This window comes from Siphateles boraxobius, unplaced genomic scaffold, assembly GCF_051911475.1.
Source record: "Siphateles boraxobius isolate OS27281-9 unplaced genomic scaffold, OSU_SipBor_1 6, whole genome shotgun sequence".
Classification (NCBI taxonomy): Eukaryota; Metazoa; Chordata; class Actinopteri; order Cypriniformes; family Leuciscidae; genus Siphateles; species Siphateles boraxobius.
Window position 1 is genome coordinate 10197475 of NW_027509186.1, and position 14948 is coordinate 10212422.

Genomic DNA, 14948 nt, shown 5'->3' on the forward strand with positions numbered 1-14948 from the left:
ATCTCTTTGACCTAGCATTCACATAACACTCTATAGCCTTCTATAATTCAATATTAGGCTGCTTAGATTAGGTCAGCCGGAACTGGGAACACTTCCCTTAAATCCTGATGTACTCGTTACATCATAAGAAGAATGGCATCTACGCTAATTTTACTGTCTTTGTTTATCCCGAGGTTTTCCCGCAGCCTGCCGGATCCAGGCCGTTTCCAGATCTGACGAAGGACTTTCGCCTGGACCCGATGACAATGCAGTGCTGAAGTGCCAACTAGCCTCTCCCTATGGAGTATCCCTATACCACTCTACAGATAAATCGTTGTGGATTTTTTTGGTTCCCGTACCTACCCGAAGGGATAAGATAAAATAAAATTCTGCATTAAAATTTATAGACAAGACAAGTAGTTTGTTTAGGCATGGTTTGTAAGGAATTACAAACCTGCGCACATATATTCAAACGCACATAATCAATTCTTAATGCGCATGTGAACGCCATCAGCGTCTATCACAGGTTCACGTTTAAAGTCTGTTTAGAGGGAACGGTGTCGTCTTAGTGGCCCCTAATTTAATAACAAATGATAATTTAGAAGGAAGTGAATCAATCAAAACTAACTTTAGCTGGAAAAAAACATTTTTCAAGAACCACTATAAAACTAAACCAATCTCTGTTACCTTAAATTATATGTTTATCTCTGTAAAGCTGCTCTGAAACAATCTACATTGTTAAAAGCGCTATATAAATGAGGATGACTTGACTTGACTTGACTAGTGCATGCTACAATAATAGTTTTGAAAATTTATCGCATAATAGTGTATAATATATTATAATATATCAACAGGTCTACATACAGTATGATTTGAAGCACATATAAGTATTTAACATTCACAACTTGGACAGCTTGCCTTTGGTATAACATTTTCTCATTATAGCTTCCTTTATTACATGACTTTGCATACCACAAATCACTGAGTTTAATAATGGAGAAAGAAAAAGAAAATACAAAGAGTGTATTACATGAAGCATGTAGGGTACTTCTCCTATCAAACCGGCTTTGTAGAAGTTCAAAGGAACTCCCAATGCTGAAGTTAAATAATGCCATTAGATGTGGGACACACGTCCTAAAGTGTTTGACTCATCCTCTCTTTAACAATTTCAAACAGATTAGAGTCAGATTAGAGTTTTTTTTCAATCTTTTAGTATGAATATATTAGCCTTACTGGTATCTACCTCCGTGAAAAAGTGTTTTAAGTTATACATCTTACAACAGCTTGCCTTTGGTAAAACTTATGACAAAGCATTCTCATTATAGATTCCTTTATTGCTTGAGTTCCTATCCCATAAATTATTGGGTTTATTAATGGGGAAAGAATAAGGAAATACAAAGAAAGTATTACACGAATTGTGTAGGGTACATGTCTCATATCAAAACGGCTTTGCAAAAGTTCAAAACAAGTCCCAATAATAAAGTTAAATAATGCCATTAGATGTGGGACACAAGTGCTAAAGAGTTTGACACGTCCTCTTTTTGACAGTGTCATACAGATTAATATGATTCTTAAATAAGTGTAGACAATTATAAAAAATGGGAGTGCAACCACAAAGAAAATTAAAATTGTGCTATGTATGTTGTAATAGGAAATATCCGAGCATGCTAGTTTCACTATTGAATAATTATCACAATATACTTTTTCAATGATAACTCCACAAATGTCAATTTTTGCTATAAATGAGAGAGAGATGGTCACTCTGAAAAAGGGGAAAAGCCAAGTGAATACAATACCCAAAATCACCTTTGTGGGGGTGACTATTTTGTCATAATGTAAAGGATAGCATATAGAAATATATCGATCATAAGCCATAAGTGTTAGGTTTGTTATATCACAACTAACATATGTATATATAAAGTAGATTTGCACAAGACATGAAAGCAATGTTATTTGATAATCATCCGTTAAGAAACTTCTCATGATAAAAGGTGCAACTGCTGTGCCACCATATAAATTTATACATGCCAAATTGCAGATAAAGACGTACATTGGCTTATGTAGTTTTCTTTCAAGACATACTACACAGAAGATCAGTCCATTAGCAATGATGATGAGTGGAAAAAGTAAACCCAGCACAACAACAAAAACAAATTTCAGGTCATGTATTTTGTTATATGCATCCAGTGTGAAGGAAATATTTTGCATTGTGCTTTTCAGTATGGCTCTGTAATTACATGAACAACAGAAGAAAAACAAGGTTAAAGAAATGCTAATGGAAAAGAGAAAAGCCATTATTCACAATCTTTTTAGAATATAATTACATCACTATAGACTGAAACATGAATCACAAAAAGCAAAATAAATACAGTATACAGCAAATACACAGTACAGTATACAGTATATATCTTACAGTTTCTCATGTGTCTATCAAGCATCAGTTTGAAGACAGTCTTTCTTTACCTGTTGAAAAATGAATGTGGAATTTGAAGGATGGGGTTGTATTTATGACAGGGCCCTTAAACACGGTTTATGCAAATTAGCACATTGCTGATTCGGCAGACAATGTAACCTAAAGCACAAATAGAAACAAATTAATTTATAGGTCTTAAGAATCATGTGGAAAGGGAGTATGCTGAAAATAACTAAAACACTCCAAGGTTTTTATTTAGTACAGTGGCTAAATTAACAAATAAACAGCTGTCACCTGAACTAAATAATTCATCACAGTTTAGTAGTAATGACGACTTTATGAATTTCTTCACTGAGGAAATCGAAAGCATCAGAAATATAATTGTAAGTGTACAACAGTGTAAGTTTGACAATGTTTTAAGACTCAGCCTCAATTATTGTCCCTCAAAAAGTATTGCAGCTATGACAGGAAGAGCTAGAAAAAAGCTATATATATATATATATATATATATATATATATACATATATACAAAGTACTGGCATGAAACTCGAGATGGTGCAGGCTAATAGGTCCTTTTACACCTGTTCATAATCACATCGTTACCTATAGGACACAGCTGATTGGTTCCTGCCGTATTAGTAGCCAATGAACTCGCTGCTCAACCTTCAAATACTTGGGTAGCATTTGCTTTAGCAGTGCAGCGCGCTTTCAGAAACCCTCCATCTTCCCCAACTCCACCTGTATAGATCTTCTACGGGTAATTAATGTACGCTATATTGTACAGCAGCAGCATGTCTTTCTTGCTCACAGCATTCGTGTTGTGTATGTATTGGCAGTAGCAAGTCCCGTATTACTCTGCTGTAGCAGAAGTAATAAAAGCAAAAGCAATAAAAGCAACAGTAGCAGCAGCGTAGCAGAGCTATTCTGCTATGGTTTGTAAAATTAAAAATTACTTACAGTTACGGCGGCCGTGGCAACAGGGGGTAAGGACAGAACCTACACCCTCTGTCAATCCCACTGTTATTGCTGACAAAAAAAAAAACATAAAAAAAACCACGCATTTCTCGACCCAGGTAACACAGAGAGAGAGTTAACATTGTACATATACCACCAACACTGTAACAATTCAAAGCGGGTTGAAAATCAGAAAAATGTAAATCTTGTGTTTTATGCCAGATTTTTATACAGTCATTACCTATTACCACCATTTTTGTTTTTTTACTTTACTAATTAGGTCAATTCCCATGTGTTCTGTTGGGTTATGTGCCCCAGATAGTGTAGGCGGCTGTTATATTAAACACTTACAGCTAATTCAGCAGTTGCCTCAGATCAAAGGCAACAACCAGTTCTCCTCACTTTTTCCTTCACTATTATGAGCATCTCTCTTTATTTTTACTCTAAAAAAATATTTATAGACTAGAGTGAACAGAGTTCATCAAAAATGATTGGATGCTTTTTTCTTCAAATAACGGACAACAACTGAATCTATACATTTATTTATATGGCAATTTCACTGTTTTGACCAGCAAATGGAAAATGGAACCATGCCTTCATATTTTTACTTTACTTTGTTCAAGGAGTTTGTTCACATTAAATATTTAATCCTAATATTGACACTTACAGTTTATTTAGCAATTATATTATTTAATGCCATCATTTTGTTTGTGGTGTTTAAAGAGAGATCCCTTCATGAGCCAATGTACATCCTGATATTTTGCTTGTCTGTCAATGATCTCTATGGGTCAGCTGGTTTTTTCCCTAGGATAATGGTTGATCTCCTTTCTGATACAAATACAATTTCTAGGCCAGCGTGTTTTGTTCAGATTTTTACAATTTATTCTTTTGCTATATCTGAATATACAATATTAACTCTGATGGCATATGACAGATATATTGCCATATGCAACCCTTTAAAATACCATACAATTATGACCTCAAAAGTAACAGCATCGTACATGGCAATAGCGTCACTTTATGCAGCATTTTCTGTGGGTCTTGGTATTTTCTTTTCAGCCAGGTTGCCTTTGTGTGGGACTGACATAGCTCGACTGTACTGTTCCAACTGGTCTGTGGTTCGGCTCTCTTGTGGGACTTCCACTTTGAGTAACAACATATATGGATTTTTCGTCTCAACAACAACAGTTTTTCTCCCTGCCTTCTACATTTTATATACTTATGTCCGAATTTTGACCATTTGTCAAAAAAGCTCCAAAGAAATTAGGGGCAAAGCATTACAAACATGTCTTCCTCACATTATAAGCTTTCTGAACTACTCTATAGCATCATTTTGTGACATTGCTCTAAGTCGGTATGATTCAGACAAATACAAGATTGTGGGTATATTTTTTTCAGTGGAATTTCTGATTATTCCTCCTGTTCTCAATCCCCTTATTTATGGCTTAAATTTGCCAGAAATTCGCAAACACATTTTATGCTTGTTTCAACGATTAAAAATTGCCCATTTCCCATGAATAAGTAATTAAAGGAGAATATGACATTTTTAAAAGCTACTTGGTGTTTTTTTTATCAGAAAACTTAATTTTCTGAAATTATTTGTTTAGAGCTAGAAGATAAGGCACTTTGTTTTCTCACGTAACAGATACTTCTGATGTCATCATCAGACTCCTTGATGTTCTGTAACAATCTCCACTTTAATATTCAACAAATTACTTATGGGACATTTCCTTATTGGTACTTGTGACTCAAAACTGTGCAATTTTATATATTAATGGGTGTAAATGAATATGTTTTGCTGGTATTTGCATTAACATGCTTTGTCTCAACTATGTTTGAATCTGGATTTTTTCATTCACATTTCAATTCAATTCACATTTATTTGTATAGCGCTTTTCACAATACATATCGTTTCAAAGGACCTTTACAGATAATGCACGTGTCTCCATTACAATTTTGAATGATCTTTTATCAGAGAGATGACTGACTTACAGCTGACTGTGTCCAAGTAATGTATCAAGAATTTAAGGCAGAAACAATGAGCTCATTGAAAGTAATTATTACGAGTTGTGGACATAATGATTATAATATATGGAAAAAGTAGCATTGGTGCATGTTGTTTCAGAGTTTGCATAATCTGAAGTCCTCGCAGGAGTTGGTCATCTCTTCACAAGTTTGGGGCATCTGAAGTCTTCGTAAGAGGCTGGATCCAAACTGGAGCTGACATACTCTCTAGTTACCTCGGGATGGGGATCACCAGTTTACATTTGGAAGTTTAATATTTACATTATATTAAAAAATGTATAGTTAAAAACCCTATAAGACTATACATGTTTTAATATTCTGTCCTAAGGTATTGTATATGGGCATGCAGGATGAATACATTTGCTTAAATGGAGCTGTCAAAGCAGCACAAGTCTTGATTGTGACCATGCCAGGTAGAGTCCCATATTTAAGACAAACACACATTTCTTAAGAGGAGTTAAAAATGGACAGGGGGGAAATGTAAAACCATTAAAAACTATACAAATATATTATTATATACAGCGGTAAAAACATGTCTCTTATGTGACAGTGTCACAACTTTGCCACCCTGTCAGGCCCGACTAGCATAACTGGAAATCATAAGCATCATTTGGGCAAGATATTGGAGTGAGTAACAAATGGCTTTATCTTGTAGTATGTTAAACTACAACATAGATGTCTGACAGTGTTCGCTATGGCCATCAACTTTCCTCTTTTTTTCTATATACAAATATTACCCCCTGACTTCACAACAATGCACTTTTACACCATATTTATTTCCCAAGGACTTCTGAAACTAGCACTTGAAAGAAAGTGTCTTTTACTTGCAATCCTGTAAATGAACACCCCACTGAAACATGGATTTAACTGAAATATTTGGTAACACTTTATTTTACAGTGGTTTTGTTACACGTTACATGTATTTATTATACCAATAATGTATCCTCACTCCTCGTAAGTTATGCTACATTTTATGCAACTAACCCTAAACCAAACACTGATCCTGACTAAAAATATAGTAAGTACATTTTGTTAATTAATATGAATCTGTAATTAATTGTATAATTAAAGTAAGGATACATTTCAAAAATTGAACCAATATTTATATGTGCTATGTGTGTGTCTTGGACAAAAAAATGTAATATAAATATATTGAATTATAATTATATATGAACATATTTCTTGGTCCAAATAAAATTTTAATTTAACAACAGTATTTTAGCTGCGTATACATCATTTGTGTAAATAATAGGCCTACTTATTTTTTATGTGCTATTAATGGCCAAACTAAGTGTTGTATAACCAGCAGGAGAGCAGTGATGTGTACACTGAATTTAGTGTGTTACAGTGAAGTTATTAAAAACTTTTCATAATATAAAATGTGCAAAAGCACATTTTATCAAACTAAGTGTTGTTGTATGGCCAGTAGGAGAACATTGATGTGTAAACTGAATTTGGTGACACATTTTTTGAGTTTTGCACTTTGCTGACTGTCCCTTCGGACTTGTCTCTCAGCCACCTGCTCATAGAGATCAATTTATATTATAAAGCTCGTTTTGAGGAACATTGGGTTGTAGCTCGTTTTCAACGTTACTATGATTGTAAATAGGTGTCATTTGTGTTTTAACAACGTTTAACTCAAGAGAATATCCAGGAAGTTTGAATCTGTAAATATATTGCCAACTTTACTGAACACCTTGAACTAAGCACTCACTGAACGCATTTAATTATATTTGAATAAAAGTTCAAACACTATGAAAGACTCCATTGTTAATGTAAACCAAACACTGCCAGCGGGACATTAAACAGGAACTGTCAGTCTGAGCTCACAACAGTATTTGTTAGGGAATGCAAATATCTTTGCAAAGGAACAGAATAGTTTTGCGAAGAAACGCAAAATATGTGAAAAATATTTTTTCTCCCATCCCAATTTTTTTCCACCACCAAATCCCTTTAGACGGGGCTCTGTATAATTGAACTAAGGCCTAATCCTGGCTTATTCTAAACCCTGTTTGTGAAAATAAGCCTATAAGTCTGCGAAAGGTCTCGTATCTCTCACGGAGGAGCGGAAGCATAAAAAGGAGGAGCGACGACAGTGAAGGAGAGAGGCCAGGCCTGGATTTTATTTGTGTTTTGTTAAATGTGACAGCAGTCGTCCGTGAGGTGCTGCCGTCGTTACTTTAATTTTGTATTTGTTTGTTTTACGTTTATTAAAGTTTTTTAATGTTTGCCAGTTACAGCCTCCTTTTTCCCACAACATCTAACCTTGCTACAAAGTATTTAAAAACCAATAAATTGTGTGTTATAAACAATGAAAAGTTTTGTTATATGACCAGCCTATTTTGAACATTATTTGTTCTCCTTATTTTTAAAAGCCAAATGGTGGTAAATGTATGAAAGTGCAAATGTAATGAATTGTCATGTGTGAAGGTAATGCATCAAAGAGATGCATTTAATCTAAACTAGATTAATCTAAACTTTTAATCTAACCTAGATTAAAGACATTTAAATCTACAGCACAGTATTTTGGGTAAGTGTTATACAATGGAAGTACCTTGTTTAAATGTAATTATTGAGCGCGGTGTGCATTTATTACTAGTTCATTGAATATTATTGCAAAATTAAACCTTTTTACGGGTTGCTCTTAAGATATATCATTTTAATCATAGATCTATTTGATTTAAGTTTTTTTAGAGGTCACTAAAAGCTATGATCAGCCCGAAGGGATCTAAGTGTAATCGTATGGTCAGTGGGGTTTAATTAAAGTGTTATCATTACAAGTTAATTATCCCACTGAGAGCAGCTCTGGACAGAAAGGCCTTCTGGGTATAAGGACTAAGGCAATATGGGAGTGGAAAAATACATAATGACCTTTAACAACCATGTTTATTAAAGTCAAATTAGGCCATATGGGGACCCATATGAATTACATAATTTGGTCTGTTGCATAATGATTTCAGTTATTAGCCACACGCTAAAGAAGAACCACCATACCTTTATTTTAAAAATGTCTCTTCTTGATTTTTTTAAAACCTTTCTACAGACTTTCATCATTAAAATTCACTGAGATTATAAGCCTATGGTTTGTGAACATTTCTGACATTGTGTTACGTACTGCTCTGAGACACGAAGGTTGATGATCCAAATGCAGTTTATTTTGTAAGGGTAATTCAAAGACGTAAACCAGATAACAGGCAAGAGGTCATAAACACAAAAAAAGCAGTCCAAACAAACAAACAAAAAAGGCGGGGGACACAGGCAAAAAGGGGAATCCAAGAAACAAGCAAAGATCAAAAACCAAGAACATGGGAACAACTAGTGATGTGACATTTGAACCGAGGCGTCGGAGCTTGTGTCGAGAAAAAATGGGCGTGCCAGATGAAGCCGCGATTCGAGGCTTGTGTTGTTAACGTGAAAATCACGTGACCAATGACAAACGAGGCCTCGGTTTGTGTGGATACGTCATCGGTTCGGTCAGTGTCGCTACGGATAAAGGGGATTCGAAACTCGCGCCACCTTGTGGGTGTTGTTAGGAGTAGTAGAAGCAGTAATAGTGTCAGAGAGTCAAAGAACTCTCATTGTTATTGTCGTTATTGAGTCATATGTTAGGGCTGTATATTATTACATTATATCAGGTTAGAATACGTATATTATTATTTTTAATTATAGCTATATTATAGTCTTGTTATATTATGAGATAAGATTATTTAGATTTTTGGATCTGGACTTCTTTTTGTTTTGGATCGCCCTTTTGGATTTGTTTGCTTTTTGCTTCTCTTCCTTTTTCCTGGTAATGGAGCCAGCTAGAAAGAAGAAATCCTCCCCTGTCTGGGCTCAAAAGAAGCATCAGTATCCTCATTTATACCAACTGGCACTGGCATTTTTATGTTCCTCTGCATCTGTTCCTTGTGAAAGGATATTTTCCAAGGCTGGAGAGGTTTTGTCCAAGAAGAGGAATCGTCTAAACCCCAACACACTTAAAAAAATTCTGTTTCTCAATAAAAATCTATTGTAATACTTCCTTCACCCACCCCAAACTGCAGTGTTGCAGTTTGCTCCTCTAAATCCCCAGTCCCATAAGCACAACACTGCACTAAATCTAGTAAAAGTTCACTGCACAAAACACACCAGAAACAATTCTTAACTTTTTTTCCACCCCAGACTATTCTGTTGCAGTTTACTTTATTACACCCCCTTCACCATAAGCACTGCACGCAACACAGTGTCACTTTTGTTGTAGACTATCCAAACAATTTATGAATAATTAATTAACTGTGTGTGTGACAGTTGTTTCTGCACAAGTAAATTCTGACATAGAAAGATAGGCTACATCTTTTATTTTATACCCAGGCAATGGACAAATGTCTGCTCAGGTCTTTGCATTATTGCAAATGAAAGGTTACAGACATTAACAGTGAGAAGAAAATAAATAAATAAATGAAACAGAACGGGGTGGGTAGTGGCTTTATACGGACATCATAAGTCTGCTCAGGTCATTGGTCCAGAATTAATTAATTTGTCTGCTACTTCTTTGCACAGTCGCTAGGTGTCACTAGTAAGCAATGCTGAATGAAGCTTCGAGTAAGAACCTTTGGGTGAAGCAATGGGCTGCGAGGTCTCAGTGGTTCAGGAAGCCTCATTTTGCCATCACTAGGAACAACAGAGAAAATGCTTGGCATTACAGTAGAAACACTAAACAAAACTTTGCAGAGAATGAATAAAAAAAACAGGCTTATATGGGGTGAGCTAAACAAGGTAATGACATACAGGTGGATGTGATCATGGCTGATTAGTCTGGACAAAGGATTATGGGGAATGGAGTCTGTGGATGTGTGGTTATTTGTCCGGGTTGGAGTGCCCTCTGATGGTAATGCCGGGCACTCACACTGGTTTCATATCATTACACATTGCATATGAATCTGAATTACTAGCTAACCCTATCACAGGGTTTCAGGCCGTAGGCTTATGATCGATATGTTTCTATATGTTATCCTTTAAAGGATAACATATAGAAACATATCGATCATAAGCCATAACTGTTAGGTTTGTTATAGTCACTATAAAAGAAAGTGACTCCTACGATAGTGATTATAGGTATTGCATTCACTTGGCTTTTCCCTTTTATTCCGATGTACCATCACTGTCTTACAGCAAACATTGACAACATCTGTGGTATCATAATTGAAAAAGTCTATTGTGACAATTATTCAGTAGTGAAGCTAGCATGCTTTGATATTTCATATTACAACATATATGGCACAACAATGATATTTTTTTCAGTTGTACTCCCATTTTTTATAATTTTCTACTCATATTTAAGGATCATCTTCATCTGTTTCAAACTGACAAAAAGAGGAAGAATCAAAATCTTTAGCACTTGTGTCCCACATCTAATGGCACTATTGAACTTCATCATTGGGTGTTCCTTTGAACTTTTCCAAAGCCGATTGTATATGAACCATGTGCCCTACTCTCTCTCATTTTGTCTCCAATCATTAATCCAGTGCTTTATGGGATGACAACGCGGGCAATAAAGGAAGCTATAATGAGAAAACTTTGTTATAAGTTATATCAAAGGAAAGTTATTGCAATTATGTCAAAGGTGTAAACCCTGCCAATAGCAGCTCATGTTTTTATTTGTAAACCAATTGTAAACCAATACTTGGCAATATGATGTTTTATGGTTGAGTGTAGTTTTAACATAAACAAATTATTAATCTGAATCTGATTCATATTTTTAAGTCATATAAAAATGAAACAGATAAGATTTATGTAATTATATTAATATACTGAATGTGATTTCATATTTGTCAATCATACGTAAATTAAAGGTGCAGTGTGTGACTTTTAGCGACATCTAGCGGTTCGGTTGCGAGTTTACACTAAGGGCTCAGCCCACCGGTCACCCCTCCCTTTCGAAAAAGCTGCCGTGGCGAAAACGGGACAAACATCGTCGTCTGAGACGGCAGAGAATAGCCAGAGTAAACCAAGTTTCTGTACCACAGTCCACTATAAACCACATCATGGATAAAGTTTACATAGCCATAGTCAGGTGAGGATCAAGGGTCTTAATACGTAATATAATAATAGTAATTAGTTGATTGTGTCACGAACGTAACCAGCACATTTCTCCCCACATAGAAAACCCATAATACAGCGAGGGAGAAGAACCACATGAAACTATGCAACTATATATTTTTTCTAACAGGGTAGTAAAAGTTTAGCTGGCTAATATGAGCTGTAACTGTGGCTGAGCTGGTTAAAGCGTTAAGCCTTGTTTATACTGGACGCGTCCGCATGAGCCCAAAGGTGTGTGCGGCAAAAATGACGTGATTGTAACAGCGCGCGCCTCTGCATCCCCTAGACACCATTTACTACACACAATAGGCTTTTTTTCTCTGATTTTGGAAACTCGATCGACTTAAAATGCTTCCAAGATCGACGGGTTGGTGATTCCTGTAACTGTTTTACGGTCAATGACAAGAGTGCTAATCAGCTGTCTCACGAACGTAACAGCACATTTATCCCCACATAGCAAAGCCATAACACAGCGAGGGAGAAGAATTAAGTTACATGAAACAATCCAACTACATATTTTACACCACTGATAAGGGAAAAGTCATTACTCACGGTGTTTATGGCTAGCTTCTAGCTTTCTGCGGCTTCTCTTTCAAGGTAGTGACGAAACGCTCTCTGTAACGCTGTTTGTTCGCTTTCGGCTACGGTAGAAACATGACGTCACAATATGTCGACCTTCATAGAAGGGGATTCCCGCGCCTATGTAGATATAAATGCCTCATTCTAAGGTAATAAAAACATTACGGTTTATTAAGAAAGGTTCTTTATACACCACTGAACACATAGTTATGGATGTCATATTGCATTTCTGTTAATAGATACTCACATTTTTTACACATTGCACCTTTAAACAGGGAAGATTTATGTAATAGTAGAAAATAACCATGTTAAATTAACACTGCTCAGTGTTCATATGTGTGCACACTACAGAGTTAAAGTACCACTGAAGCAGATTTGCGTTTTTGCTGTTTACACAGAGACCGTTTTCAAAAACATGCACTTTGAAACCCGTTTTAAAAACTTTGCATTTTCTGGCACCCAAAATGCTGTTGTCGTGTAAACAAACGACCAAAACGCATCAGAAGTTTTACATTTTTAGTTGAAAACGGTGTCGTGTAAAAAGTCTCTTAGGTGGGCTCTCGACCCTTGACTCTTTAATATTAAATTTTCGCTGGCTGCTTTAATTGTGTGTTTATAAAGCACATTTGTTTTTGCAAAAACAAAACAAAACAAAAAAGCCAAGAGAAAATGTGAAACAGTTGGCTGTTTATTGATGATGACATAATCATCATGATGAAAGTGAAAGTGAAAAGTGAAAGTGAAAGTGACATGTGATGGCCAAGTATGGTAACCCATACTTGGAATTTGACCTCTGCATTTAACCCATCCAAGTAAGTGCACACACATTAGGAGCAGAGTAGTGAGTAGTGAACACACACACACTGCAAATGTGGAAACACACACCCGGAGCAGCGGGCAGCCTTGGAGCGATTGGGGGTTAGGTCCCTTGCTTTGGACACCTCAGTCATATTCCTGCCGGTACTGGAATCGAACCAGCAACCTTTGGGTCACCAGTTCAACTCTGTTACCATTAGGCCATGACTGCCCCCTCAGGCATGATGTGGCCTGAATCCCTGATCCATTCAGTGTCTAATGCTTTGATTATATAGGTAATGTGTTATTGGTTTTGTTTTTTTCATAATAGTAGCTATGTGATTTCACAGCATCACATTTATTTGATCACTTACAAAAATCTTACCTGTTTAAAAGACTGAAAAATATGAATTACATTCAGATTATTAATGTGTTTATGTTAAAACTATGTAATCCAAATGAATGGAAATTTTATATGCAATTCAAATACACAAATCTTATGTGTAGACCATTTTGAGTTGGTACATTTACACACACACACACACACACACACACACACACACACACACACACACACACACACACACACGCACGCACACACACACACACACACACACACACACACACACACACACACACACACACACACACACACACACACACACACACACACACACACACTTTCCTGTTACTCACCTGTTTTCATCCCGTGTGTGTTTCAATAAACTCTGCTTGGATTTGACCTTTGTCTGCATTCCTCTGTTCCATGACAAATAATTCAATTTAATTCACATTTATTTGTATAATGCTTTTCAGAATACATATTGTTTAAAAACAGCTTTACAGAAAATGCATGTCTACATTACAATTTAGAGTGATCTATTATCAGTGCTGACTGTGTCCAAATTGTATTTCAGAAATTTACATAAACAAATCACACAGTTATACGGTAAACCAGTATAAAATTTAAAAAGCAAACATAAGTTCACAACACAACGAAATTAATCTACAACACAACGGAAATGAACCACAACACAATGGAAATAACACCAACCGGAGAACACTGACCACTTCAGGGCATGGAGACGCCTGGGTACCCGTTGGCCCACACATGTAGGGCCCATAAGTCTGGACGAGGGTGCCAGATCGTCCCGTTCACCTGTGTGAGGAGATCTCTCCTCAGTGGGACAGGCCTTGGGACTTTGTCCACCATCTGAACCAGCTATGGAAACCACAGCCTGGACTTCCAGAGGGGGGCCACTAGAAGGACTGGGCATCCCAGTTCCCTGACCCGTTTGATGACCTGGGGGATAATGGAAACGGGGGGAAACGCATAAAAGAGACGACTGGCCAGGGATGGGCCAGCGCGTCCCTGTTCTTTGAAAAGAACACTGCGCAGTGAGTGTTGTGTCTCGAGGCAAAAAGGTCGACCTCGGCTTCGCCGAAAACACTCCATATCAGACAAACCGTCTGAAGGTTTAGAGACCACTCGCCGAGGGGAGTGTTGTCTCGAGAAAACATATCCGCACCCTGATTCTGAATGCCCATGATATGTGCTGCTCTCAGAGAGCTCAAGTTGGCTTGTGCCCAAAGAAGGAGGTCTTTCGCCATGAAGTACAGGTAGCCCGACCTGAGACCGCCTTGGCGATTAATATATGCCACCACCGACATGTTGTCCATGCGGACTAAGACGTGGTGTCCTTTGAGGTTCGACAGGAAATCCTTTCAGGGCCAAATAAACTGCTTTCATTTCCAGACAGCTGATATGTAAGCTCTGCTCCGAGCTCGACCAGAGGCCGGAGACAGGCTTGCCCACGTAAGCGCTCACCAACCTAGGATGTTTTTACAGTTCATGTAGGTCAAACATAAGGTTGATTCTAGGAACACCACAATCTAGGTCCAGTGGGACCAATAGCTATTGCCAGTAGGATTGATTAGATACGTCCATGACTGTTATGTCCCAATTATAATAATAATAATAATAATAAATCCATAAATTTTGATCTAATTGTCACGGTGTGGGTTCATGTCTTGTTCCTGTCTGTCTTGTGTTCCCCCCATTATTGTGTATTTGGTTTAGTCCCGTCTAGTTTTCCCGCTCCTCGTTTGTGTTCATGTTTACCAC

At 36.8% G+C, this 14948-nt stretch overlaps 1 protein-coding gene across 1 annotated transcript; it reads left to right on the top strand.

The window, feature by feature from the left end:
* The first annotated feature begins 3921 nt into the window (after positions 1 to 3921).
* Positions 3922 to 4863, top strand: LOC143716477 (olfactory receptor 52K1-like). The gene has a single exon (XM_077209040.1). The coding sequence runs from the start codon at positions 3922 to 3924 to the stop codon at positions 4861 to 4863; it is 942 nt and encodes a 313-aa protein (XP_077065155.1).
* The last annotated feature ends 10085 nt before the right edge of the window (positions 4864 to 14948 follow it).